The 23,571-nt window shown below is 38.6% G+C and overlaps 1 protein-coding gene across 7 annotated transcripts in view; it reads right to left on the bottom strand.

Moving 5' to 3' along the window:
• The window catches only part of PAN3 (poly(A) specific ribonuclease subunit PAN3), a 116,756-nt gene that overhangs the window by 21,350 nt on the left and 71,835 nt on the right, over window positions 1-23,571 (bottom strand). For 4 of the 7 annotated variants that reach the window (XM_042842846.2, XM_042842845.2, XM_005286644.5 and 1 more), the window contains 8 exons: window positions 15,053-15,300; window positions 13,482-13,586; window positions 12,533-12,590; window positions 9,952-10,113; window positions 9,509-9,625; window positions 8,256-8,357; window positions 1,348-1,513; window positions 792-879 (listed from right to left, as the gene is read on the bottom strand). In XM_042842846.2, coding sequence (XP_042698780.2) covers window positions 792-879; window positions 1,348-1,513; window positions 8,256-8,357; window positions 9,509-9,625; window positions 9,952-10,113; window positions 12,533-12,590; window positions 13,482-13,586; window positions 15,053-15,300 — 1,046 coding nt within the window. The remainder of the gene's footprint in view (window positions 1-791; window positions 880-1,347; window positions 1,514-8,255; window positions 8,358-9,508; window positions 9,626-9,951; window positions 10,114-12,532; window positions 12,591-13,481; window positions 13,587-15,052; window positions 15,301-23,571) is intronic. The other 3 variants (XM_065581383.1, XM_008167424.4, XM_008167435.4) reach the window with 2 other exon arrangements.

Raw genomic sequence — 23,571 nt, forward strand, 5'->3', positions numbered from 1 at the left:
TTATGGTGTAGCACTCATTGACTCTAAAGGGAGTCTTCCTAATCTAGGAAGTATGTGGAGTGTATAAATGTTGGAAATGGGGTTGTGGGAGAAGTCATCCTTGTTTAAATCCTGATGTAGTGAGCACATTTAAAGATGGGGGGAGGAGAGGAGACTGAGTGCAAGTACAAATTTTTAAAAATCTTTTTTTTTTTTAAGCTATCTTGCCCTTAGTGTACACACACTTACTTTTGAGCTATTCCGGCTATAACAGCATGAAAATGGAAAAGCAGAAACAAAAGTACAACCGACCCATTAATTGTTCATTGACCTCATTTTCTATTAAAACCCTACATGACACATGCGCCCAATTCTGCAGTAGCTTCGTGTGCACATCATATCCTAAATTTGTTTTCCAGTATTCACTCAAGTTTTCATACTAAATTTAAAAGATTTTTCCTTCTTTTAAAAAGGAATCTCAATTCCAACCAATTCTGATTTTTGTGGTTTTGCAAAGTAAGCTGACCTATGCTTTGCTTATTGTCAATATACACGTACTAGCTTATTTCTGAAGTTTCAACAGTAACAAAATGACAGCTCATATATACAAATCACAAATAAATGTACACAGCTTAGGGAGAAAAACATATGCCAATACCAAAGATTGTTAAAAATATATATACACTGAAGCCTACAAATGTCTAGGCCTTAATAAAAATTAATGTTTCAAATGGAATTAAGAGGTGTTCCTGGCACATATTATCTAACAGTAATCAACCTATTATAAAGCAAGCATGGCATTATCATCCTACCTGAAACTGAGCCATTAGTGCCAGTGGATTATTCTGACTGTTATCAAATGTTAAAACATCAAAGACTCCAACACAATTCACTCGTAACCTTTGAAACAAACAGGAAATAGGGAAGAGATTTGGTAAGATTTTATCTTTGATGATTAGTTTTTTTCTGACATTTATCATATAAAATACAGGGTAAGATTTCAAAAAAGTCATCTCAGCTCTCCTGCTGCCAATTAGCTTACTAAGAATTTTTTATTAAAATAACATATGCTGCTGCTGAAAGCTTTCTAGATAAGAACTTAAGTGGATAGATCCACAAACATGCATGCTGCTTACTGGATGTTTTCAGAAGGCAAGATGTAAATCCTTCTAAACTTAATTTAGTAGAACTTGATTTCTAGCATCAAACCTTTACCGCTTCATTAATCTTGGGCCAACATATAACATTTAAATTAAATTATTAAGTTGTGTCCCCATATCTGGCAGAGGTATGTAATTAAAAGCTATCATTGCACACAGATCTTAATAGTAGTCAACAATCTAATTTGAAAAGGCTGTTTTCCATTACCTTGTTTTGCCCGTTACTAGAATCTTTGTTGGATCCATAACTCGACATGCTAATCCTGCTGTATGAATGGTCCTCAATGCAGAGCTGAGCTGCACAATATATGCCCAAATAAGAGACTCTGGTAATAACCCAGCATGCTGCCGGGGCAGAGGCCCATCATGCTGACCTAAAAGCAAATATTATAGTATCAATGAACAAACAAAATGCAGCCAACTTTAACTTCAAGGATAGTATGTAAAATTTAAGTGAATGTATTTTGAAATGAAGAATTGACCAAGGTACCTCAATTTCATTTTACTTTAAGGCTACATCTACAGTACGAACTAGAAGTGGATTCCCAGCTTGCGTACACACTCTTGCTAGCTCACATCTGAGCTAGCATGCTAAAAATAGTAGTGTAGCTGCTGTAGCATGGGCAGTGGCAACACTGTAGCTGCCCAGAGTACAAATCCACTGTAACCCTGTGGGTACATACTTGGAGCGGCTAGCCTGTGCTGCTGCTGCCCATGTGTACAGGGGATGGGAATCCCACTCCTAGGTTGTAGCGTAGACATGTACGCTTACTGAAAAAGTACCACCAACATTTTAAATGGATAATTTTGAATGGTCAAAATAGATCTTCAAAACGGTGACAATTCCTTCAATAGATATTACAACTTTTGATTAAAATTCATGAAAATTAAGTCATTTTAAAAGTTAAGATGAAAATTCAGTACGAAAAGACAATAGGTTTTAAAAAACTGATTGTTGCAGTCTGATTGTTGATGCATCACGATACTCAAAAAGCAGAAACCAAAAACGTTCCAAAACAAAAAGCATATACCACAATAACTATTGCTTATCTGCAATTGGTACTGGGCAATTATGCTCTTACGCTATATAGAGAATAGAAAGGAGTATAAATTAACTCTTCCCCCAATCCCAGAGTGTACAGACAAGAAAAACAAACAAGTTAATTTCAAATTCCATTAGGGAAATAAGAATGAAAGATTGTATGGTTCAACAGAATTGGAATGCTGAGCCTTATTACCCCACATCATTTGTTTCATTGTGACCCAAGTCACTAGTAACTCAGTCATTATTACAGTATTAATGTTCAATGGGCCATGTAAAAGCAACCTGATTTCAATCCATTTCCAAATCATAGCCCAAAAGCCACCCTCCTAGAACAGCAAAATACAGTGTGCAGATCTTAGTGGTTGATTTTAATGACTGACCTAAAATTACTACTAGAAATAGGGAGACTGATTTTTTGTAGAGAGGGACAGGTTGTTAATACTGAAAACACTCAGCAACTAAAAGATGTTGCTGTTTGTGAGGCATAAAGAAGGGCTACAGTGGAAACAATGCTTCCAGAACAGGAGTACTAGAACTAAATTTGCCCTTTTCAGGGCAAATCAGATTAGTTCTTTTCAGATGTTTCACTAGGCCGCATTAGTGCTTGTTTTGGGAATATCAGGGTCATCAATGTGGCTCTTCTTAGTAAGGCTCTGATTCAAAAGTACTCTTACATATGTGCCTCAATGCTGAGAAATTTACAAATATCTTCATCCTTTTCCATATGTCAGTTTGTTGGTTTTCCCCGAGGAATGCATCAACATTTCTGGGAAATTGCTCAAGACTGTAGTTAACAGCGACAGTTGAAAAGTAAAGCACATTGCTGTAGATGATTCCAGATGAAATGTTACTGTCTGGGGGGTTTTGGGAAGGCCAGTGGGATAGGAGTGTGTCTTACTTTAATTTCTGTTAACATCTTTATCTTTAGTTCACTTTTGGTGGTGAAAGTTCCTTTGGTTCAGATTTTGAAGGACAAGACACTTCCTCTTCTAACCCACAGAACTCTGGCACACCACATGGAGGCTCCTGATGATTTAATTTTAGATTTATTGCCCTGCTGATGAATCAGTATGTGAATCATCCTCCACAAACCTGTTTACACCAGTAGTCTCACTTTGCACACATTTTTAAAATATCTCCTCTTCATCATTCATATCGATCAGGGTTTCATGTCAGGGGGACAGGATGTTCCCTTATTGGGCAAGTCTCTATCACTCACACATGCACTTTATTTCATTTCATACTCAGGGCCGGCTCTAGGTTTTTTGCTGCCCCAAGCAAAAAAATTTTTGGCTGCCCCCCACCCCAGCCCTGGGCAACTTCACCCTCCTGCCGCCCCAGCCCTGGGTCACTGGTAACTCGCTCCCAGGGTGGGTCATTTTGGATGTGCAGAGAACACAGACAGGATTGGTTCCCATATGGTTACAGAACTGCAGTAAAGTGGAACGATTTTCAGCTTGTCTGATTGAAGGATATCTGGATGCATATTATAAGACTGTCCTACATAAATGAGGAAAAGTTAAGGTGCCTTTATTATTCTTTTGTTCCATTCTTTGTTTCTATGGGGAATTTGCCAATGTAATCCTACTGTCTTCCTTTTAAACAAATAAAACTAAAACTTAAAAAAAAAAAAAAAAAAGCAACGGCTGTTGAAAATAGCAATTCCAGTCCTAATAACCACTGGGAAACATTTCTTGCTCAATTTATTCTACAGCAAGTTACAGTGGGAGAAATGAAGTAACAGCTGCTCAAATTGAGCTTGAGCACTCCTGAATTTTGAGGGTGTTCAAATCTGGAAGGCAGGTGCTAGATTCCCTTTCTGAATATTAGCTAAATCAGTGATTCAGGAGTTCATATTTGTTACTGGGTTGGTGAAATCTAATTACAGAACATACCACCAGTTTGTGTGCCTTTTTGACAGTCTTCCCTCAGCCTGGCACTCACAGTTATTAGCCACTCCAGAAAGCATGACAGAGTGCAACCCCAGTGTGTAGGATGTTGAGTAGATGCACCGGATTATGGCTTTGCAGTGTGGCCATTCACACCTGAGCTAGGTCTGACACCTGGGCTGGCCTAAGTGGTGATCACTTGAGTAAACAGAGGTAAGCACTTTTCCAGAAAGTTGATAACCGTGGGATAAAACTCATGAGGAGCAGATCAAAAAGATTCCAAAAATGAACAAAACACAAACAGGAAAGCTATATACCAAGGGCAGGGAGTTCCACAGAGGTCCTATACCCGGTAATGAAAAGGTGCCTATGCCATTACATCCTGCAGTAAAACAAAAAAGAGTAGAAACAACAACTGTAGCAGGCAAAATTTGGATTATATCCACTCTCTACAGAGCAAACACCAGAAGAAAAGAATAAACCTATTCCTGGTATTCTGCAAATAATTCCACTGTCATCTTTCACAAGGCCATGATCTAAAAGACTTCAGCACGTGATGAATGACTGAAGAGATTAGAAATATTTTCAAGATGACAGTTCTTACATAAGCGAGACATTTATTTCTTGCTATAAGTAAAAGCCCATCATCCTAGTTTTATAATTCTGTGCTATGAGGATGTCAGTGGAACAAACTTTTAAAGTAAACCCTTGATTCAGAGCAATGAGCTCCCCATCAGACCAAGGAAGTGGTCCCACTGGCAGAAGGTTCCCCTACATGCAAGTAAATGTAGCTGTGACTCAGGAACACTGTCTTGGATGCATGCTAATGAAATGGGAGCTAAATTGATTCTGGATTAGAGAAGAACTTCAGAGAATCAGAAATCACCAGATCACAGCCTCGCCTGCCAAGAGTATGCTCTTTTTAAATTCAATTCTTAGCTCTTTGTCAACACTTGCTCCTTGATCTTATTTCACTAGTTGTTTGAGAGGTGTACTACAATTCACAGCTTGAATAGGAACAATAAAAACTAAGTTCTCCCTTACTGTGAGAATGATGCACCTTCTGCCTATCTACAAAGGCCCTGTTGCACCCATTCTTCTCCCGTGTCGTCCCCGCCCCAGCAAGCTGAGTCTACATGTGGTGTGGATTTTCTGGAGCAGTTTCATTTCAATTTTAAAAAGTGAGTTTTTTAATGAATCCAATATGAAAGTACAATGAATACAGTAGCCCCTCTGCAACCGGTTATTGAATTCAGTTAATTTTACACTGTCCCTACCTTGCCAATAATCAATACACTGCAGAATTTTTGTACTGTTAACAAATAACTGCATTTCACAAACGTTGTTAGGGATACAGAGGTTTCAGGAGATGGACAGAGTTGGGGCTTCTGACCCCTGAACAGTCACAAACGCAGTTTTGGGTCGCAAAACAATCAGGTCAGCTAGATATTTCTGCTAAACAATCAGCAGCAGCGAAATAGTTAGTTTCCATTTAAAGTGTTATCTTTAGGTTTCAGTGTCAACTTGCTATTGCAATAAAAAGGTGCAGTTTATACCTCTCAGAGCTATTAGTTTCTGCCTGTTTGTCGATACAGAAAGACTATATTCACATCAACTTACAATGTTCACATTTTCAAGGTCCTCAATTGTGAGGACTAGAAACAGTTTAAAACAGACTATATTCTGGAGAACTATTCTGAGGCAGGGATGGGAAAGATATGGATTCAGTTCCAAATTATGTTCTTATGGTGTAAACAGATTCCTGCCTATAGGTCAAAAAGGCGCTTGTGTGTCTTTGCTGAAAAAGGACTGTATGCAGAAAAGCAATCTGTAGCGCTGAAAACTAATGTTCAGAGCCTTTGGAGGGGTTTGTTAATAAGTATAGATAACTCAGAACTTTTTAATGCATTGACTGGAAGAGATATAGATATAGATATTGAAGGCTTGCTTGTCTTTGTTTTTTCTTCTAAACTAAAGTAGTATTGATCTAAGAAATCGATTGGAAAGAAATGCCATCCAATGCTGCCAAAAAAAAATATTTCTAATATTGCTGGTGTTTACTTTAGCAAACAATTTAAAATATGTATAATTTTGGTGTGGTTTATTATTTACAACAATCTGATACTTAATTTGTATTCATTGATTATAATTCATTCAGGCAGAGTAACAGTTCAAGGTACTTTTGAGGCCAGATTGCTACAGTAAGAGGAATTTTAGCTGGTGTAAAAAGAGATGTGAGACATTGTCATGTATTGTAATATTTCAATACATTAAGGAATATCACACACACACACACAAAAAAAGGAAAAAATGCTCTACCAGAAACTCCATAACAATAATAATCTCACGGAAAGACAACAAATTCCCTTCTTGGGAATGAAAACTGATATACAAAACAAGCAGCAAGACTCAAAGAAACTGGAATTGTACAAATAAATGAATTCTAAACAAACAGAAAGAGTGGGCATCAGTGAACAATTTGAGAGAGAAAATAAGATTGTGTGCCTATAATTTGAATTCTCAGGCTTGTCTACCTTCACAGATTCCTTGAAGCAGGGGATATATGGAAGTTGAGATTTCCTTTCTATAAATTCCCAAAGAGCATGCTGCAGTATGAGACCCTGAATGGTGCTATTACTTTTAAAGGTTTAGAATCCCCACAGTGTGATGCACAACTTGGTGTGAATCTGTAGAAATAGTGAATTAAGAGAATTTGGTTTCAGGTATGCAACCTTATTTGTCTCTATCTTATCAGCTAGCAAAGCTAGTTTTTGACAGTTAAATGAAAAGAATTGTGGTTACATAGCTGTTTCACATGTCACTTTCTGGTGTCTGTGTGGTCAGTCTTTTTTTATTTTGCCATGTCATCTGCAAATACTGTTCCAGAATTTGTTTGGAAGGGATGTGGTGTAAAGCTTTCTCGTGACAGATAGGGGAAAGGGGGGGACTAACATCTATGGTTTATTTTTGTACTGAACACCTGTACTTTGTTGTTTCCTAATTTTTTTTTTTTTTAATTCTTTCCATGTGCTGTCTTTTATTCCATAAAATATCTTCTGTTTCTGGTAGTATACTGGGATAATCCAATGTTGGTTTTGATGTATTTTACAATGTGGATAAGATTTAAAGATGAAACAGAAAACTGTTGCTTTCATTTTTCAACAGACAAAGCACTCTGTTTAGAATTTATTTATTTGTACAATTCCAGTTTCTTTGAGCCTTGCTGCTTGTTTTGTATATCAGTTTTCATTCCCAAAAAGGGAATTTGTCGTCTTTCCGTGAGATAATTATTGTTATGGAGTTTCTGATAGAGCATTTTTTTTTTTTTAAGTGTGATATTCCTTAATGTATTGAAAATCCCACTGTTAAGTAATTTGCCAAGTGCCACCCAATGATAGAGTTGGGATTAGAGCTCAGGAGAGCCTGATTCCAAGTCCCATGTTCAATCTAGTAGACCATACTGCCAAAAAGTTGTTGTAGCTTACAGTTGCCAGCTTTCATGCACTAAATAAGCACCCTGACTTTCACAATAAGACAAAAATCAAGCTAATCCCATTTCAAAACAAGGCCAAAACAAGCCAATCCCTAACAACCCCAACCCTCTATGTGACTAGATCCCCCCGGCGTGCATCTGGGGCTGTGGTGGGCCCACTGTGCATCCCTGACTCTCTTCCCTCACCCCAGCCCCTGCTTGCCCCTTGCCCCTGCTTGCTAGGAGCCGACCAAAAAATAAGAAGCAGCAACAAACTACAAACTAAACAAGGAACAAGCTACAAGCCAAAAACTAGCCAACAAGCAATTCACAAGCCAATTAAGCCAAAAACAAGCCCAATTTTTGTGTTTTTTTCCATGGGTTTGGCATGTCTGTTGTAGCCTCCTTACTCAAGTTTCTTGTGCATTTTCTTCCATTAGGAAAATCATCATTGCTCAACTGGTTCAGTCTATTTAAAATACTTCCCATACATTTATTTTCACATAACACCTACAGTGTGCTAGGAACTTTACAAATAAAATAGGAAAAGAGAAGTAAAGACCCTTGTTCTGTGGTACTTACAATATAATTAATATCTGACTAACTAAAAAATGATAAAGCTGAACTTACCTATTTCTCTGCCCAACTAACTTTACACCTCAGATATCTGAAATAGTTTCTAAAGTGACAGTTGAATGCATTTTCCTTACCCCATTTCCTTTTAGTGAAATAGGCATCAGCACTAGGGTCATTAAAGTGTCTGCTCATCATAGTCTCTCCTCCAGCATGAAAATCGTATGCAAACACAAGAGCTTAAAAATAAAAAGATGCGTAAGTGACAACAATTAACAACTCTAATACAGGGTTTCTCAGCCCATAGCTCATGACCCAAAAGTGGGTTGCCAGAATGCATCAAAAGGTTACGGGGCTGGCTGAACTTAGCTCCCCAGTCCGAATATTGTGATCTGGTGCATGGGGCACAGAGCTGCTCAAGTTTGGCCCAGCTGCCCCTCCGTCATGATGATGAGGGGCCAGCAAGGCCAAATTTGAATGAGATTCCATGCACCAGGTCACAACGCCACTCACACAAATTTGTCCTGGCTGGCCCCTCACAGGGGAGACAGGACAAACCTAAGCGGAGCTGTGGCTCCAGAAATCTTAATGCCCAGAGTAGAGAGCTGAGCCCATGCAGCTCTGCAAGACAGTAGCTGTGAGGGAGTGGTAGGTGCCACATTCTCTGGTAACTACTGGCCCCTTGATGTACTCCCCCACCCCACAGGAAGGTGACTGCCCGTCTTACATATCCCATCCTGCCCCACATCCCAGGCCCCCTGATGTACCCCTCCTCCCACAACCAGGCAAATCCCCTCTGTCATACCACCCATCATGGCCACCAGCTACCCAGCGCTTCCCCCACTGCACCACTAGCCCCTTCTGCCCCCAACTCCCTCCCCCAGATTCCCACTTTAGCCTGAAGATGAAAAATCCCCATCCCACCCTTTTACCCTCTGCTCCCCATGGGCCATGTGTGGGGGCTGTGTCCCCAGGCCCTTCTGTCCTCATATCCTCCCTCAGTCCAACATTGCACCCCACACCCCTCTGCCCCTCCAATTCCTTTTCCAGCACCCCCAAACCCCCAACCCCTTCATTACAAATCCCCAAATCCTGCTCCAACCCCGTGTCCTCCGATACCATAGGCTGGGGGGAGGGGGGCTGGTTTTTTTGGCGGTGTCAGCTCACTGCCCCTCCCCCAATTCCATTGTGGAGCATCTGGAATCTTAGCTCTGAGTCCCCACTGCCACCAGTGGAAGGGGATTGTCATTGGATCTCGGGGAGTCTCAGGGGATCTCTGTCTCATGACAGGCCATCAAGGGTTACAAATGGGTCCTCAACCCAAAAAGGTGAGAACCACTGCCCTAATACCCTCAAAATTACCTCAACAGTTCAATTCCCGGAAACTTACAATGTTCTCCAAATGCTTTAGTGGTAAACACTTCACGCAGAGTTACAATATTTGAGTGTTGAATTTTTTTCCACATGTCAACCAATACCATGCACTTTGTGTTAACAAGACGGAAACCTGAGAAGAGAATAAAACCCACACAGTTTAATTACATTTATTCAGTGATTTTAGGACCCATTAGATTTGTTTAAAAAACTTTGGTATCTGTTCTGAAAGTACTGAGCTGCCACCAACAGAGGCACACCAATATAAAACTTTGCTTGCTCATTTCCAACTCTATGGACTGTTATCTAGGCCAAACTCTGCTCTCTTATTCCAACAGAATGATTCATTTCAAAGCCAATTTAAGATTTATGCGTAGTATTATAGAAGTGCAAATGTTTTAGGCTTAAGTATAGGTAGCATTGAAGTTTAAAAAGATGACAACTTATGATTTCCCTCACCATGTATCCTCCGAAGGCAATATGGCAGATCATCTTTGCTATTTACAGCTTTGTAGCATGATGTAATGTACCCAAAGTTGCTTGTTTTCTGTATCCGATTGGGTGGTGGCAGTGGTTCTAAAGGGAAAAGGCTGTGGTAGCTGTCAACTTCTGTAGGGACTGCTAAAGCAGTTTATAGAAATATATTAGACACTAATTGCATTTGTAAAATCAATATTACAGTAGTAAAGAAAATTTGACTATTAAGATGTCAAACAATACTTTGTGTTGTGTCTCAGATACATGCAACAAAAAAAAAGTTAAAATTCATAATTCTATCTTTGGCACAAATATGGTTTCCTGTGAGATATTTTTGGATAACAGATATATGTGCTTTCTGAAAAATAGTCTTGCCATACTAAAAGTAAACAAGAGAAGTAAAAGCACTGTGTGCCATGAAGTACCAGCTTCATTCTAACATTAAACCAATTCATCCATAAATAGTGGGGAGCAGTACATTGGCAGGTGCCCAACAAATTGGGATAATCTTTTGGTCTGCCTCGAAAATTTACTTTTTCTTGCAGCTACTGAGGATGAAGATATGAAGGGACATGGATGACCCCCAGTACCCACACAAGCCTTGTGAATATGAAGCCCCCAGTAAACTCTTGACTTCCATTATGAGAACAGCAGAGAATAGCAAAGACAGACAGTCAGTTTTCAGAATGAATACACGATTTTGTTTGGAGAGTGAGGGGAACTGGACAGCTTATAAGACATCTAGGAGGACAGTCGAGACTAGGAAACTAGGCTGTTTTCTCCAATGTGTCATTTAATGTGCTAACACTTGTATTTTAGTCCCAACTTTGCACCTAGACAGGGCAAACTGCATAAAAAACCATGTTAGCTGACTGCGGTCAATGATAAGTTCTCCAAAAGACTGGCCATGATGAGCAACTGCACAACTTCCCCAATCTACACTAGGTGCAAAATCTGTCAAAAATCATGTTAATTAGCATTTTAAAACACAACCTATCTTACTAGTTGAGACAGAGTCTTGGAAAAACAAAGTCTTCTAAACAAACCCACATTTACCAAGGCTTGTCTACATGGAGACTTAGTGAGTGGCAAGCCAGGGTGTGAATACTTAGCATACAAACCTGCTGAGCACTAAGTGGCCATGTGGACCCTTCTATCGTGCACTAAAAGTTCTGAAGTGAGCTTTGACATACTCTTGTTTCAAATGGCAGTATGTCAAAATGCACTATGAAACTTTAGAGTGTGGTAGCAAGGTCCAGACATGCAGTTAGTGTGGAGCAGGCTATTATGCTGTAGATTTACATCCTGGCTTGCTGTGCACTAAGTCTCCCTGTAGATAAGCCCTAACTAGTAAAAACACTGAGTTTAAACAAGGTTTTACTTCCTCAACTCATCTTCCCCTGTTTAAATCACTTAGTGAAGTCAATCCTGTATGTATATGTGCGGGGGGTGGGGAGGGGGGGAGCGGGGGAGAAAAGGACAAGAAAACAGGTTGATGACTTCACAAGCACTGAGGACCATTGGGCTCAAGCAGAAGTTGGGGGAGGGGTTGCTAGGGAGAAAGTTCTTATTAAAAAGCAAATACCTTTGAGTAGTGACAAATATTATGGATGTTGGTTGAATGCCTTTGTTTAGGAAGAATTTCTCAAAAGTGAGCCCATGCAAAAAGTTCCTCTAAAGTATCACAATAAATGCTTATTACTAAACCTGTGGAATTTTACTTGTTTTTCCTCATTAAAATACTTCCTTGGTCTGATTTTATACAGACAAGCTCCTAGAACAGTTCACCTATTTCTTGGTAGTGAAGTGGCACCCTAAATATTCCTTCATCCAATGCCTCTCAGGGTATTTTAATACAAAGGAAAAGATTGCTCAAGAACCCCTCCTGTCAACATAGGTAGTGTCTACACTGAAGTGTTCCAGCTGTGCTGCTGTAGCATTTTAAGTGTAGACATACACAAAGCTGAAGCCTAGAAACATAGTCAAGTTGATGGGTTTAAAAGTCCTTCTCCTGATGATCTGCATACATATTCACTTTTGAAAAAGTAGACCTTAGCTGCTACTGTAGTCACCCAATAGAATGTGTGAAAGCAAACCATGCTTAGAGCCAACCATGCCACTAACTGGATACAAAAATCAGTTACAATGTGGATTGTGGACAGGATCTAAAAGTGAAATCTGCTTAGTGAAGTTAAGAACCGCTTACTTTTTAAGCACAGATAAATGGTGTTAAACAGAAAACCAGACTAAGTCAGCTAAAGAATTTTAAAATAAAGAAAAGAAAATATGCAGAAGAGACGGTGAACAGTAGAGACCTCATGTTTGTAAACTGCTTTGAAGGGGCAAAGTATTAAAACAATGACATCTGTTATTAACAGCTCTAGTATAATCAGATCAAGTCTTACCCTTCATAAAAAACTAAATTCAGGAACAGTTTTGCTAAAACATGCTGTTAATATATATTTATTTGTAACAAAGTTAGTAGTGCTACGCAATTGTGAGAACAAACAAGACTTGTTTAGAATAACCACAGACAATTATGACTGACTTTCTAGTTACTTACCAGGGATATCTGCTTGATCAATTTGAGCCATTGTTATTAAATGTCGGTTGATCAGCTCCTGAGGAACAAATTATGTAGCCTTACAGTACAGAACATAATTTAGTTGATCATCTTTGCTAAATTTACAACATAATACCTAGGAAAGGCCAGGTTTCAATACTAAATAGCTAGTTGACTTTTTAGGAGAACTCGCATCACCAGCTTGGAAAAATTAGGGGTTGAATCTATGGACTTTCCACCCAGGTAAAACCTGCACAAAAGGGAGGCTGCCTCAGGACTACTGCTTCTCATCGGAAGGAGATTACAATGGAGACTTTTTTTTTAAAAAAGGAAGTGTCTTGTAGAAGAAAAGAGCTGTAAAAGGAGCATGAAAAAGGCAGAGGCATAATACCAAGAAACACCGTAACAAGTCGGAGCAACTCCAGGGGTGATCAGTATTCTGCCCCAGAAAACTAGCAGGTATGCTGAAAATGCTGAGGCAGTTAACTTTACACCCAACTTCATAATACATTTAAATATACCAAAGGAATAGAATTACATACTCTGTATATAAAAAAATCCACATAAATGAACTTTTTCCTGATTATACTTCCATTTCAGTTAGCTGTATTCTAATCAAATTTAAAATAAAACTCCAATGCCTCACAAAATGTTTAGCATGTACAGAAATTCCATAAGATTTACAATACAACATTTCTCTTCAAGTAACCTTTCTTGATAAAAAGATGTGGCATGCAGAAGGTATTACAGTTACAAGTACTGTAATTTTGTTTTTTTATGGTACTTCTATTTCTGTCACGTGATTATATTTTTAAGTCTGGAATGAAGAGAATTGTCTCAGTGGTTTTAATGTGCCTATTTCCCTTTTGTTGTTTGTGGTTGCTCAACTTTCTTAAAGATTATATGAAGATATTTAAATCATTTCTACTTCAACACTATGACAGCTTACCTGTCTGAGTTCATCTGTCATGAAGAAGGAAGGTGCATTTGCTTTTGGCTGCATATAAGCAACATGAGGTGCAGTGGGAGGGTAAATGTGATAGTTTGGAAATACCTAAAAGGGGGGGGAAGATTAGATTATTTAAGACTTATTTCCTTTAGAATTTGGAACATTTATCTGATTTTGATATGCTTTTATTCTGAGCATTTTTAACCCTGCTGACTTGACTTAAAATCCTCAAAATGGTACATGTGCTATGAATGTACTTCTTGCAGTCTCTACATTTTTCTAATGTGACATTCACAACCAATGCAACTTCAGATGATTTTTAAATCTAACATTAACTGTCCTTCTTTCACATCCATAAATGCAAGTTTCTCTTTATCTTGCAGAAATGAAAGATGATTATTCTTGGAGTTAGCATTTTTTTAAAATTGTTATTCTTCTTGCTGTTGTGTGAAAAACCCCACACAAATGGAAACAAGCAAAACAGATACAGAAGTTCTCATCTCTCTTTCAGTTATAATAATCTTAGGTGTTACTTGTAAGTTGTAACATTAATAGGTCAGCTATTCAGACAATGTGATTTTTGAATTGACAGTACCCTTTTAATTACCCATGGATTTTTCCTACCATCTTTCCTTATAATTCCTATACTTAGTTACAACTTTTAAATTAATGGAAATTTCATCAAGAAGTCTTGTGCACGTACAACAGACCAGACTCCGTAAAACATAAGGCATCATAATTCTGAGTTGTCATCAGAACGCTTCCTCTCTAGTCAACCTTTACTAGAATTCTGCACAAAATTGTAAGTTCCAGTTTGCCATTTAAATATTACCCACATCATGCAACTATTTAGGGCAGGGGTCGGCAACCTTTCAGAAGTGGTGTGCCGAGTCTTCATTTATTCACTCTAATTTAAGGTTTCGCGTGCCAGTAATATATTTTAATGTTTTTAGAAGGTCTCTTTCTGTAAGTCTATAATATATAACTAAATGATTGTTGTATGTAAAGTAAATAAGGTTTTTAAAATGTTTAAGAAGCTTCATTTAAAATTAAATTAAAATGCAGAGTCCACCAGACCGGTGGCCAGGACTCGGGCAGTGTGAGTGCCACTGAAAATCAGCTCGCGTGCCGCCTTCGGCACGCGTGCCATAGGTTGCCTACCCCTGATTTAGGATCTTATATGACCACCCCCACCCATCATCACAGCATTTTAGCATCTGCATAACTCAACTCAGTAACCTACTCCTAGTTTCAATTTGATGAGTCCCAATATGCTGCCCTTCTTGGGGGGGGTGTGGGATGGAACCTAACACATTCAGCACAGAAGTGCAGAAACAGAACAGTCAGAAACAGCAAAGGAAAAAAACCTGCCCCATAGCACTCTCATATCACTTGAGTAATAAGACTCAAAATTAAGATCTGGCAAGAGAAAGTACCCAGGTAACAGCTTCTGTGCCAAGTTTCAAAAGAATACAAATTAGTAGCAAAATTAAACATCACTCAAACATCTTCATTTTATGAAAAAGCTAAGATAGGGTCAAAAAGGTTGAGGGTATCAAAACCAAACATACCATTCCTGTGAGAGGGGCTGGAGTTGTATCAGTGTAGAAATATGTTGTTCCACCCACAGTTTCCTTCTGAATCACCTGGCCAGTAGATGGAGGTTGGGAGACAGCATTAGTAACAGGAGTAGAGGCACTAGTAGGCACCATATAATTTGCTGGGTTTGGAGTATGACTTCTTCTTCTAGGAGCAGGAGATGTGTGAGGAGTAATTTTAGGGGAGTGAAGAGGAGAAGATCCTGCAGACAGTGACATTCCTTAAGAAGACAAGAAAATTTTCTTGAACAAATTTTTGCTTTGTGGAAATACAAAGACTAACTCAAAGCTTGAAAAACCTACCTCATCTACTTGTTCAAGGCAAAATGAAATTTTGGTAGTTGAGAAGGGCCAGGAAGCTGCAACTTCCTTCTGCAGGAAGGCAGGGAGCAGAAAGGCATAAGCACCACTATTTCTTTATGAAGCATTAAGAGGACAACGTAGCAGTACAAATGGAGAAGATACATTTTTCCCAGGAAGAGGACAGACCCAAAACCATCTGAATCTTTGATTCTTTTAAAAGGAGAGCAGGACAGTTGTGGTGGGGGACTGGAGAACATGTGGCCTAGATGTAGGAGGAGGAATTAAGATGGCACACGGAATACAGTATGTCAAGAGGGAGATGGGACTGAGAGCAGAGAAGCCTCGCAAAGACAGAGGAATAACCAAATTATTGGCATGCTTGTAGGGGCAGAACTGGTTTAGTTGTGTGCAGATAATATAGGGAATGAAAATTTGTCAATATATATTAGCCTTAATTTTTACACAAGGTAGTCAAGTAAATAATCAGGAAAGTGTTTCAATGTAAAGCAGTAAGCGCTTTAAAGAAGCTGCAGTAAGCGCCACCAGGACCCTACACCCCCTCCTGCACCCCAACCCCCTGCCCAAGCCCAGAGTTCCCTACCACACCACAAACCCCTCATCCACGGCCCCACCGCAGAGCCCACACCCTCAGCTGGAGTCCTCACCCCCCCACACACACACCCCAATCCCCTGTCTCATCCCAGAGCCCTCCTACACTCTAAATCCCTCATCACATTCAAAAGTGAATATAGATTCTACCATGTAAAATGCAGCCCATGTCTCAATTCTGTATAGCTACCAAACATGTTAATAGATATAAATGTAACTTTTGGTGACTTTCTGATAAAAAATTAAAAGAGTACATTAAGCTGTGGAATAATGTAAACTTTCTTGGGTTTTGAAAATAGCTAAAATTTCATCTGAAAAAAGTGTATTCTGATGGTACTATTAAAAGCTATTTACTAAATTTGCACTCTAGCTTTGGTTCTAGTAAAGATTTTTTAGGCAGCTCAAAAGACATGCATAATAAGTTAGGTCTGTTTCTTTCCATCAACAAAATTGGAAGATTTCCTCAGAAAAAAAATTCTTCTATCTTTCACAAAAACCCTGAAAAAAATCTTGCGACTTTCCCAAATTCCAAAACATGTTTATCTTTAATACGTCGTCTTATGCATTTTTTATTTATGTGAGCCATATTAGACTTCTGGCATGGCAGCTTGCTCTATTGTGGCAATACATATTGTATTTTGTATAATCAAAAATGAAAATTATAAATAGATACTTCTGAAGGACTAGATTCAGAATGGCTAAATTTAATACTTTGAAGTATTCTTAAGAGGGGCTATATGAAGCCTTCCACAGAGTCCTGATCTGTTTTTTTTCTCTTTAAACCCTGCCTAAATTGTTCTAGCTTGTTCCAGAATGTGTGATTACAATTCAATTAACTCTTCCAGCACAAAGTGTTATGCTATGAAGTTAACATCCATATTTATGCTGCATAGAAAAGCAAGATTTCTCCATTAAAAAAAAGGAGCACCCACTAATAGTCTAGAGCAATTGAATAGTGGTTAAACAATTACTGCATATTATATTAAAAGACTAATTTTAACAAGAGAGCAGATATGAAGGTTCTGTATTTTCTCCCACTTTAATGTGGAGAAGAGATAATGATTTCATAGGAAACAATATACCGAGTCAAATATGGAAGGAAAGCCAATAAAATAATGGCCTACAAAATCAAAATGAATTTCATACAATTTATGTCCACTACACAATTCTTTAAACCAGGGAAAGATTTGAGTAGGTCTCTTCTAACCTATTTCATAAAATAACTGACAATTATTAATTAAAAGTATTTATTACTGAGTGATCCAAAACTATACCAAAGTAATTGCTTCAAAGAGTTTACTAAAAAGAACTAGTTCAATTAAAGTGTGCAGTTAAGTGTGCAATTAAAGACTGGAAAAGCAGTAGCCACCACTTACTGAAATAATGTCTAAGACTGCTTTATGTGGTAAAGTTTGTAAACAGCAAAAAAGTTATATTGTACTGTATATCTTGTTGGTTTGGGTATAAATAAATATAGTCCAGGGTCTGTGTTAAAAGTACGCTATGAACATCTGTTCATGTTCTCAAAACCATTCTCATGGGGCCAATAAAGCAATGTACCACCCAGCTGTGGTTATAGGTATAGTTTCATCCATTTTTTCAATGTTAACAAGATATATTTCCATTTGCAGTAGTCAGATGAATACATGTAATGTTTAGAAAGTTATGTTTGTTTAGCAAAGCAAAAGAGAGGAGGGATGGGAAACAGGAGAAAGGGAGGATTACCATTACACAATTTTGCATACTGTATTATGCTTACTAGTCAAAATTTGAAATGTGCATGAAGTTCAGCCCTGCACTTAGGTTTCAGGGCTTTGGGTAGCTTTTGATGAACTTCTGACAGCTTGAAGGAATAAATTGGTGGTCAGAGTATCCAGCCTGAAAACTAGACTCACAGAAACTCTCTCATATCAAGCCCCCTTAATGTAGTGGTAGTCTGTTTTGCCAATGCACATGTTGAGTGAAACGGTTGGAGATATGAAGGGTTTTTTTTTAAATCAGAGTTTCTTTTTATCCTGCTGGAACAGCAAATCTGTTTGTTGCACGAGACTTGCAACTTTGCTTTTGGTCCTGTGGGGGATTCCAGTAGGCTAGGAGTGTCAAATATCCAGCACATCTGATGGATTTATAAGGCTTGCATTGCGAATTCAGATTTTACATCATATCTAAACTTTCATTTAAAAAAAATGTTTCCAGCCTTCTTGGTAGCAAAGAAAATCGTCCCAACGTAAACAATGCAACTAATGTAGTGCTGTCAATGTGAGTTTGCAGACTGTCTGAACCTAAGACTCAGGGGTGTGAACCACTAACTTAACTGAGGCGTTAATTAAAAAAAGAAAAAAAGAAGAGAAAAGAAACTAATGTCAACAACTAGTGAAATGGAAAAGAGGGTAGAAATAAAGCTCACTGGGAAAAGCAGACACAGGGAAGTGCTGCAAGAAAGGAAATGTGGAAGAAAGAAAAGAGGATAGAGGAAAAAACAATGTAGTACAGAAACCAGGTTAGCATATCTTCCCATTGACTGATACTGAATGCAACAATAAAGGCACTGAATAAGCAATAAGACAGATTGTGGAGCCCCTGATCCTGTAAGTAGAGCCATTGGCTTCATTACACCTATTTACAGGGTAAGCGCTCATCCATCTGATTAGGGGGTTGCACAATTTATTTCTAAAGGTTTCATAAATGCAATATTCTACTCTTAATCTTTACACAAACCTGCCCCCGACCATAGTAAGAAAATAGTAAAGCCATTTCCATCTCCTCTATGGGAGAGTTTAAAGGTCTGAGCCTTGTGAGTGATTAACTGGTAGTAGGAGCACCAAGATACGAGCTTTGAAGAAGCTGCTGTCAAGCTGTTTTTTCATCCTCAGTGGGAGAAACCGATCTTATCTGATAATGGAGAAAGCTGGGGAGAGAGCTTCCCATTTTCATCGCTGCCCATCATCAGCCTCTCTTATCTTCTCGCACACTATACTCAAATGTATCGTTAAGGTAAGCTCTCTCTCACTTACAGCTTATCTTGCTTCATTATCAGTCACATTTGAAATATGATCCGTGTATGCTTTGCTAACCTATACTTCTTGGTGTGAGAGATTTCAGAATGTATTGACTAATGTAACTATTTGCAAACTGGTCCACTGGAAGTCTGCAAGGAGCTGACTTGTCACATGCTACTAGCCCTCCCTCTTATTTTCAGCTTCTAAATCTCTTTCTTAGTATTTATAAGTGCAGTACCCACAAAGGATTTGTGAACTGGGGGCGGGGGGGGGGAAGTAGGAGCTATACATCACTTGAGGAGGTGGGAGTTAATATTCACATGTGAAATCAAAAAGTGCCTGTTACTGTTAAACTTTCACTTCTGACATTGTTTTACATTTTCCAAGTTTCATGGTAAGTGAAGAAAAGGGAAGTGACAGGAGCAAACAAAGAAAAGTCAGCATACTTAAAGCATATTCATAAATTGCTGAATTGTTGACAGTAATCTAAAAATGGCTATTACAATATTTAAATTTGTAGCCAAAAATTTAACATTGACTTCTATACAAAGTACTTGATTAAAAAGCTGGAATTCTGCAAGTATTAACTCTTACACCCACAACTGCTTAGTATTAAAGGACAGTAGAGCACAATGTTCAACTTTGCATGCTAGGGTCATGAAAAGCGTGCCTTTACTGGTTTGCTTAATCAAATCTAGTATTAGTAGTTGTCCAAGTTTCAAAGAATTGCTACCCAAGTTATAATAGTTCAAATTAAGAGATATTTTCTTCATTCATATTCTTGACACACAACTACTTCTGCTTTTTAATAAAAAGACTAATTTTATACCACAACAGTAAAAAAAGAGCAGGCAATGAAATATTGATTTTATTTTCCTTTTGTATTACAATTCACTTGGCTCCAGGCTCACAGACAATTCATGGGATGAGTGCTTTAAAGCTCTATTGTTCGCATTTAAATACTTTGTTTTAATTAAAGTGTCTTTTAACTTTGAGGATTCATATGGATAAACTGGGACCAAAAAAAAAAAAAAACACACCAACATGTTGGTTTTAATGTATTCTTCATTTCAGACCTGGTCCTAAAACTCTCTGAAGTCAATGGAAGTTTGCTAGTCAATGGGTATAAGATCCAGCTTTTAATTAGTACTTCATAATAATGCAGATGCAGTTTAGCTTGTCTACAGCACATGTGAACTTTTTAAAAGTGGTGCAATTGTTTTAAAGCCCCACACAAAGATTTTCCACCAATTTTCTTCCTCTCGTCCACAAATTTACACTGGCACTCACCATAACCACAGCCTAAAGCTAAAGAAAAACATTAGTGATGTCTCCAGCAATTGAGGCATTCACATTCTTTTTCCAGAGATCAAACAAAAACACTGTATAAATATAAATTGTTAAAAGCTTCACCGGTATTCTAAATCACTGGGTTAGTTAAGGACATTAAATTACTGAATGTTATAAAAGTTTAAAAAAAATAATTTGCAAAAGGTTTTTGCTGCAGCAGCTTTAAATACAGAAGAGATTTGTTTTTAATCTTAAGGAGTCCGGTGGCACCTTAAAGACAAACAGATTTATTTGGGCATAAGCTTTTGTGGGTAAAGATAAGAAGTGGGTTTTTTACCCACAAAATAAATAAATCTGTTAGTCTTTAAGGTGCCACCGGACTCCTCGTTGTTTTTGTGGATACAGACTAGCAGCTACCCCCTGATACTTTTTAATCTTAGGGAGTTTTTCCACAGTGCCCATTACCACAGTAGCTAAATGAGTGCAAGGTAATTATATCTGCATGCACTAGGTTCCTAGAGAACTTTACAGTCTTCTGCTCTTCTTCCTTTCCTGCTATGAGATGGTTTTGCTTGGGATTATATACAATTTTAGGCTCTTTTCTTTTCTCTCACCTGTACCCTTCTGGTATGGTTGGAAAGCTCTCAAACTGTAGGGTGTTGCATCATACCTTACAAGTGGTCAAAAGAGATTAATCTGACCTCCTTTCAGAGCTCAGCCTACTGTCAAACGCCTTCAACTGAGAACACTTTCTCTTGTTGTCCCACACTGAGACTTGTGTAGACATATCCAAGCTAGCTTTTATCTAGATAGATCAAACAGCAGTATAGCTGCTGCACCATGGATGGCAGCATGGGCTAGCTGCATGAGTTATGTACCCAGGGTCCTAGGCACAGTTGTACTCGGGGGCAAGCCTGTACCAATGTCCCTGCGGCTACATTGCTATTGTTACTCGATCAAAGCCTAACAGGTACACCTATGAAAGCTGCAATCACCTCTCCTGAGTGCAGTATAAACATACCCTTAATCTTGTGCTCTGTACATTTCATTCTCTCAGAGGTGCTCAGTTGTCTTGGTGGGTCAAGGATGGAGACGCAGTTTCAACAGAACAGGCCACTGTGAGTACATCGCCTCTGTGTTCCCCCTGCTAGCATGCAACATGGTTCTGTTGTCAGTTCAAGGTCCTGGTCCTTACCCATTTGATGGCTTTGAAGATCACGGGTCTTGAACTGTCAACAAAACCAGATTGGAAAACAGTGAAGGAATTGGAGCTTGGGGTGAGGTATTTGCAGAGGCTCATTGAAAGGCAGGCGGCTATATTCTGCATGAGCTGAAAGCCTCTACATTGTTTTCACCTTCAGCTCCAGAAAGAGGAAGTTGCAGGAATTTAGACTGGAGGTGGCAAATGCATCAATCACTGGTCAGATTCTTGTCTGAACAACAGTATTTTAAGCAAGCTAGAGGTGAAACAAGGAGATTTTCACCACTGATATGTGGTTCATCTAGGCTTAGTGAAGAGTCAAAACAGGGCTATGAGCCGTTGCACCACTTTGATGAATTGAGAAAAGCCTTCAATGAAGAGGATAACACTCTGGCTAATTCTTCAAAGCACTTCCTCTTTATGACCAGCATCACTTTGGTCTTGTCCAGAATGACTTTGAACCAGCTGTTCTTCATCCAGCTACTCATCTCGGACATCTTTGTGATGGCATTGGTTGCCTCTAGAAATGAGCTGTACAGCTGAGTGTCATGGACATACTGGAGGCAGCGGGGTCTGTGGCATATTACCAACTCTAAGTGGTCTCCTGTAGACACTGAAAAGGAGGCGGGACCAGGATATTTTCTTGTGAAAAACTCTATAGGGGAGAGTTTATGAAGAACAGCAGCTGCTCATCATCATTTTCTAGGTCCCATTGCAGAGGAGTAACTGGAACCATTGTAGTTCAGCAGTTTTCTCCAGCTATAGCATGTAAGCAGGTCAACAGCATTTTGTGGCACTACATTTCAGCACCTATGTTGAAAGCTGTAGAGATCAAGTAGTGTAGGTGCTAAGATGCAACCTGCATCCATTGTCGTGAGTAGCTAACCTTGAAGCTCTATTAGTCTTGTCTCCATGGTGCACCCCAGTACAGAAGTTGTGAAGCAGCCAGGAGCTGACAAATGTGACCTGTTTGATTTTGGCTGTCACTACATTCTCAATGCTTTTGCTTAAAACTCAGTTGCAGAGGTTTTCTTCATCCAGTGTTGATAAAGACTGGGTAAACAAATGCAGATTTCAAAGGACATTTATACCATTTTGAGAACAAGTTCTGTCAAATGCCATATCTCAAATATTTTTCATTTACACTTCTTAATGCAAGGGAAATCTCAGAATCAAAAATTAAAGAGGAGAAAGATCTATTTGGTCTTCTTTTTCCATCTTCAAGGGATGAGCAAATGCAGGACTGTTCCCTACAATGGAGACCACTCTATTTTTCTTGGGATACTATTTCAAATTTTAACAGAAATCACTGCTAGTACATTTCCTCATCCCACCTGGAACACACTTGCTCAATGTCCCTCAATACTCCTAATACCACCTTTCGGAATTATCCTAATGAATTCTTATTACTCTTCAACATTTAAATCCTTCACATGCCTTTTGAAAGTTACATTCTATTCCCCCAGACAACACACATACCACTTAGTTGCTTTTCAGCTAAGCTATACATTTAAAAAAAAAAAAAGTTCCCTGATGAAAAAAGCCAGCCTATACATATTTAACTTTTGTTGCTTTTTTTCTGAGTTCCCTCCAATTAATCAGCATATTTCTTATACTGAAGTGCCAAGGAACAGTTTGCAACATTTTAAATGAAGCTCCAACAGGGCATAAAGAGACAATTAGCAGCTTAGTTTGTAACTTGTTTCTAAGTGTGCTACTCAGAAATCACTGCTTATTTTATCAATTTAACAACCGAGTTCATTGTCTGTAACTTGCTGTCCTATCAATTTCACAACAGAGTTCATTTTCTGTAACTTGCTGTCCAGTATGACCTAAGACCAAGATTTTCAAAAACAGGAACCTAAAGTCAAGCTTCTATACTCTTCTTCAGGCTCTTACAAAAGTGACCAAATTTTCAGAGGTGAGGAGCAGAGAATGGACAATAGGAGTTGTTGACAGATAAGCACTATTGACGCATCATGCCACTTAGAAATCTCAATAAGAAGGCTAAAACTCTAATGTTATATTCATATTTTAAAACCTTGGCCAGATCTTTTTCAGTACTGGTATCTGCTAAGTATCTATTACGG

The sequence above is a fragment of the Chrysemys picta genome, chromosome 1 (genome assembly GCF_011386835.1).
Source record: "Chrysemys picta bellii isolate R12L10 chromosome 1, ASM1138683v2, whole genome shotgun sequence".
NCBI lineage: Eukaryota > Metazoa > Chordata > Testudines > Emydidae > Chrysemys > Chrysemys picta.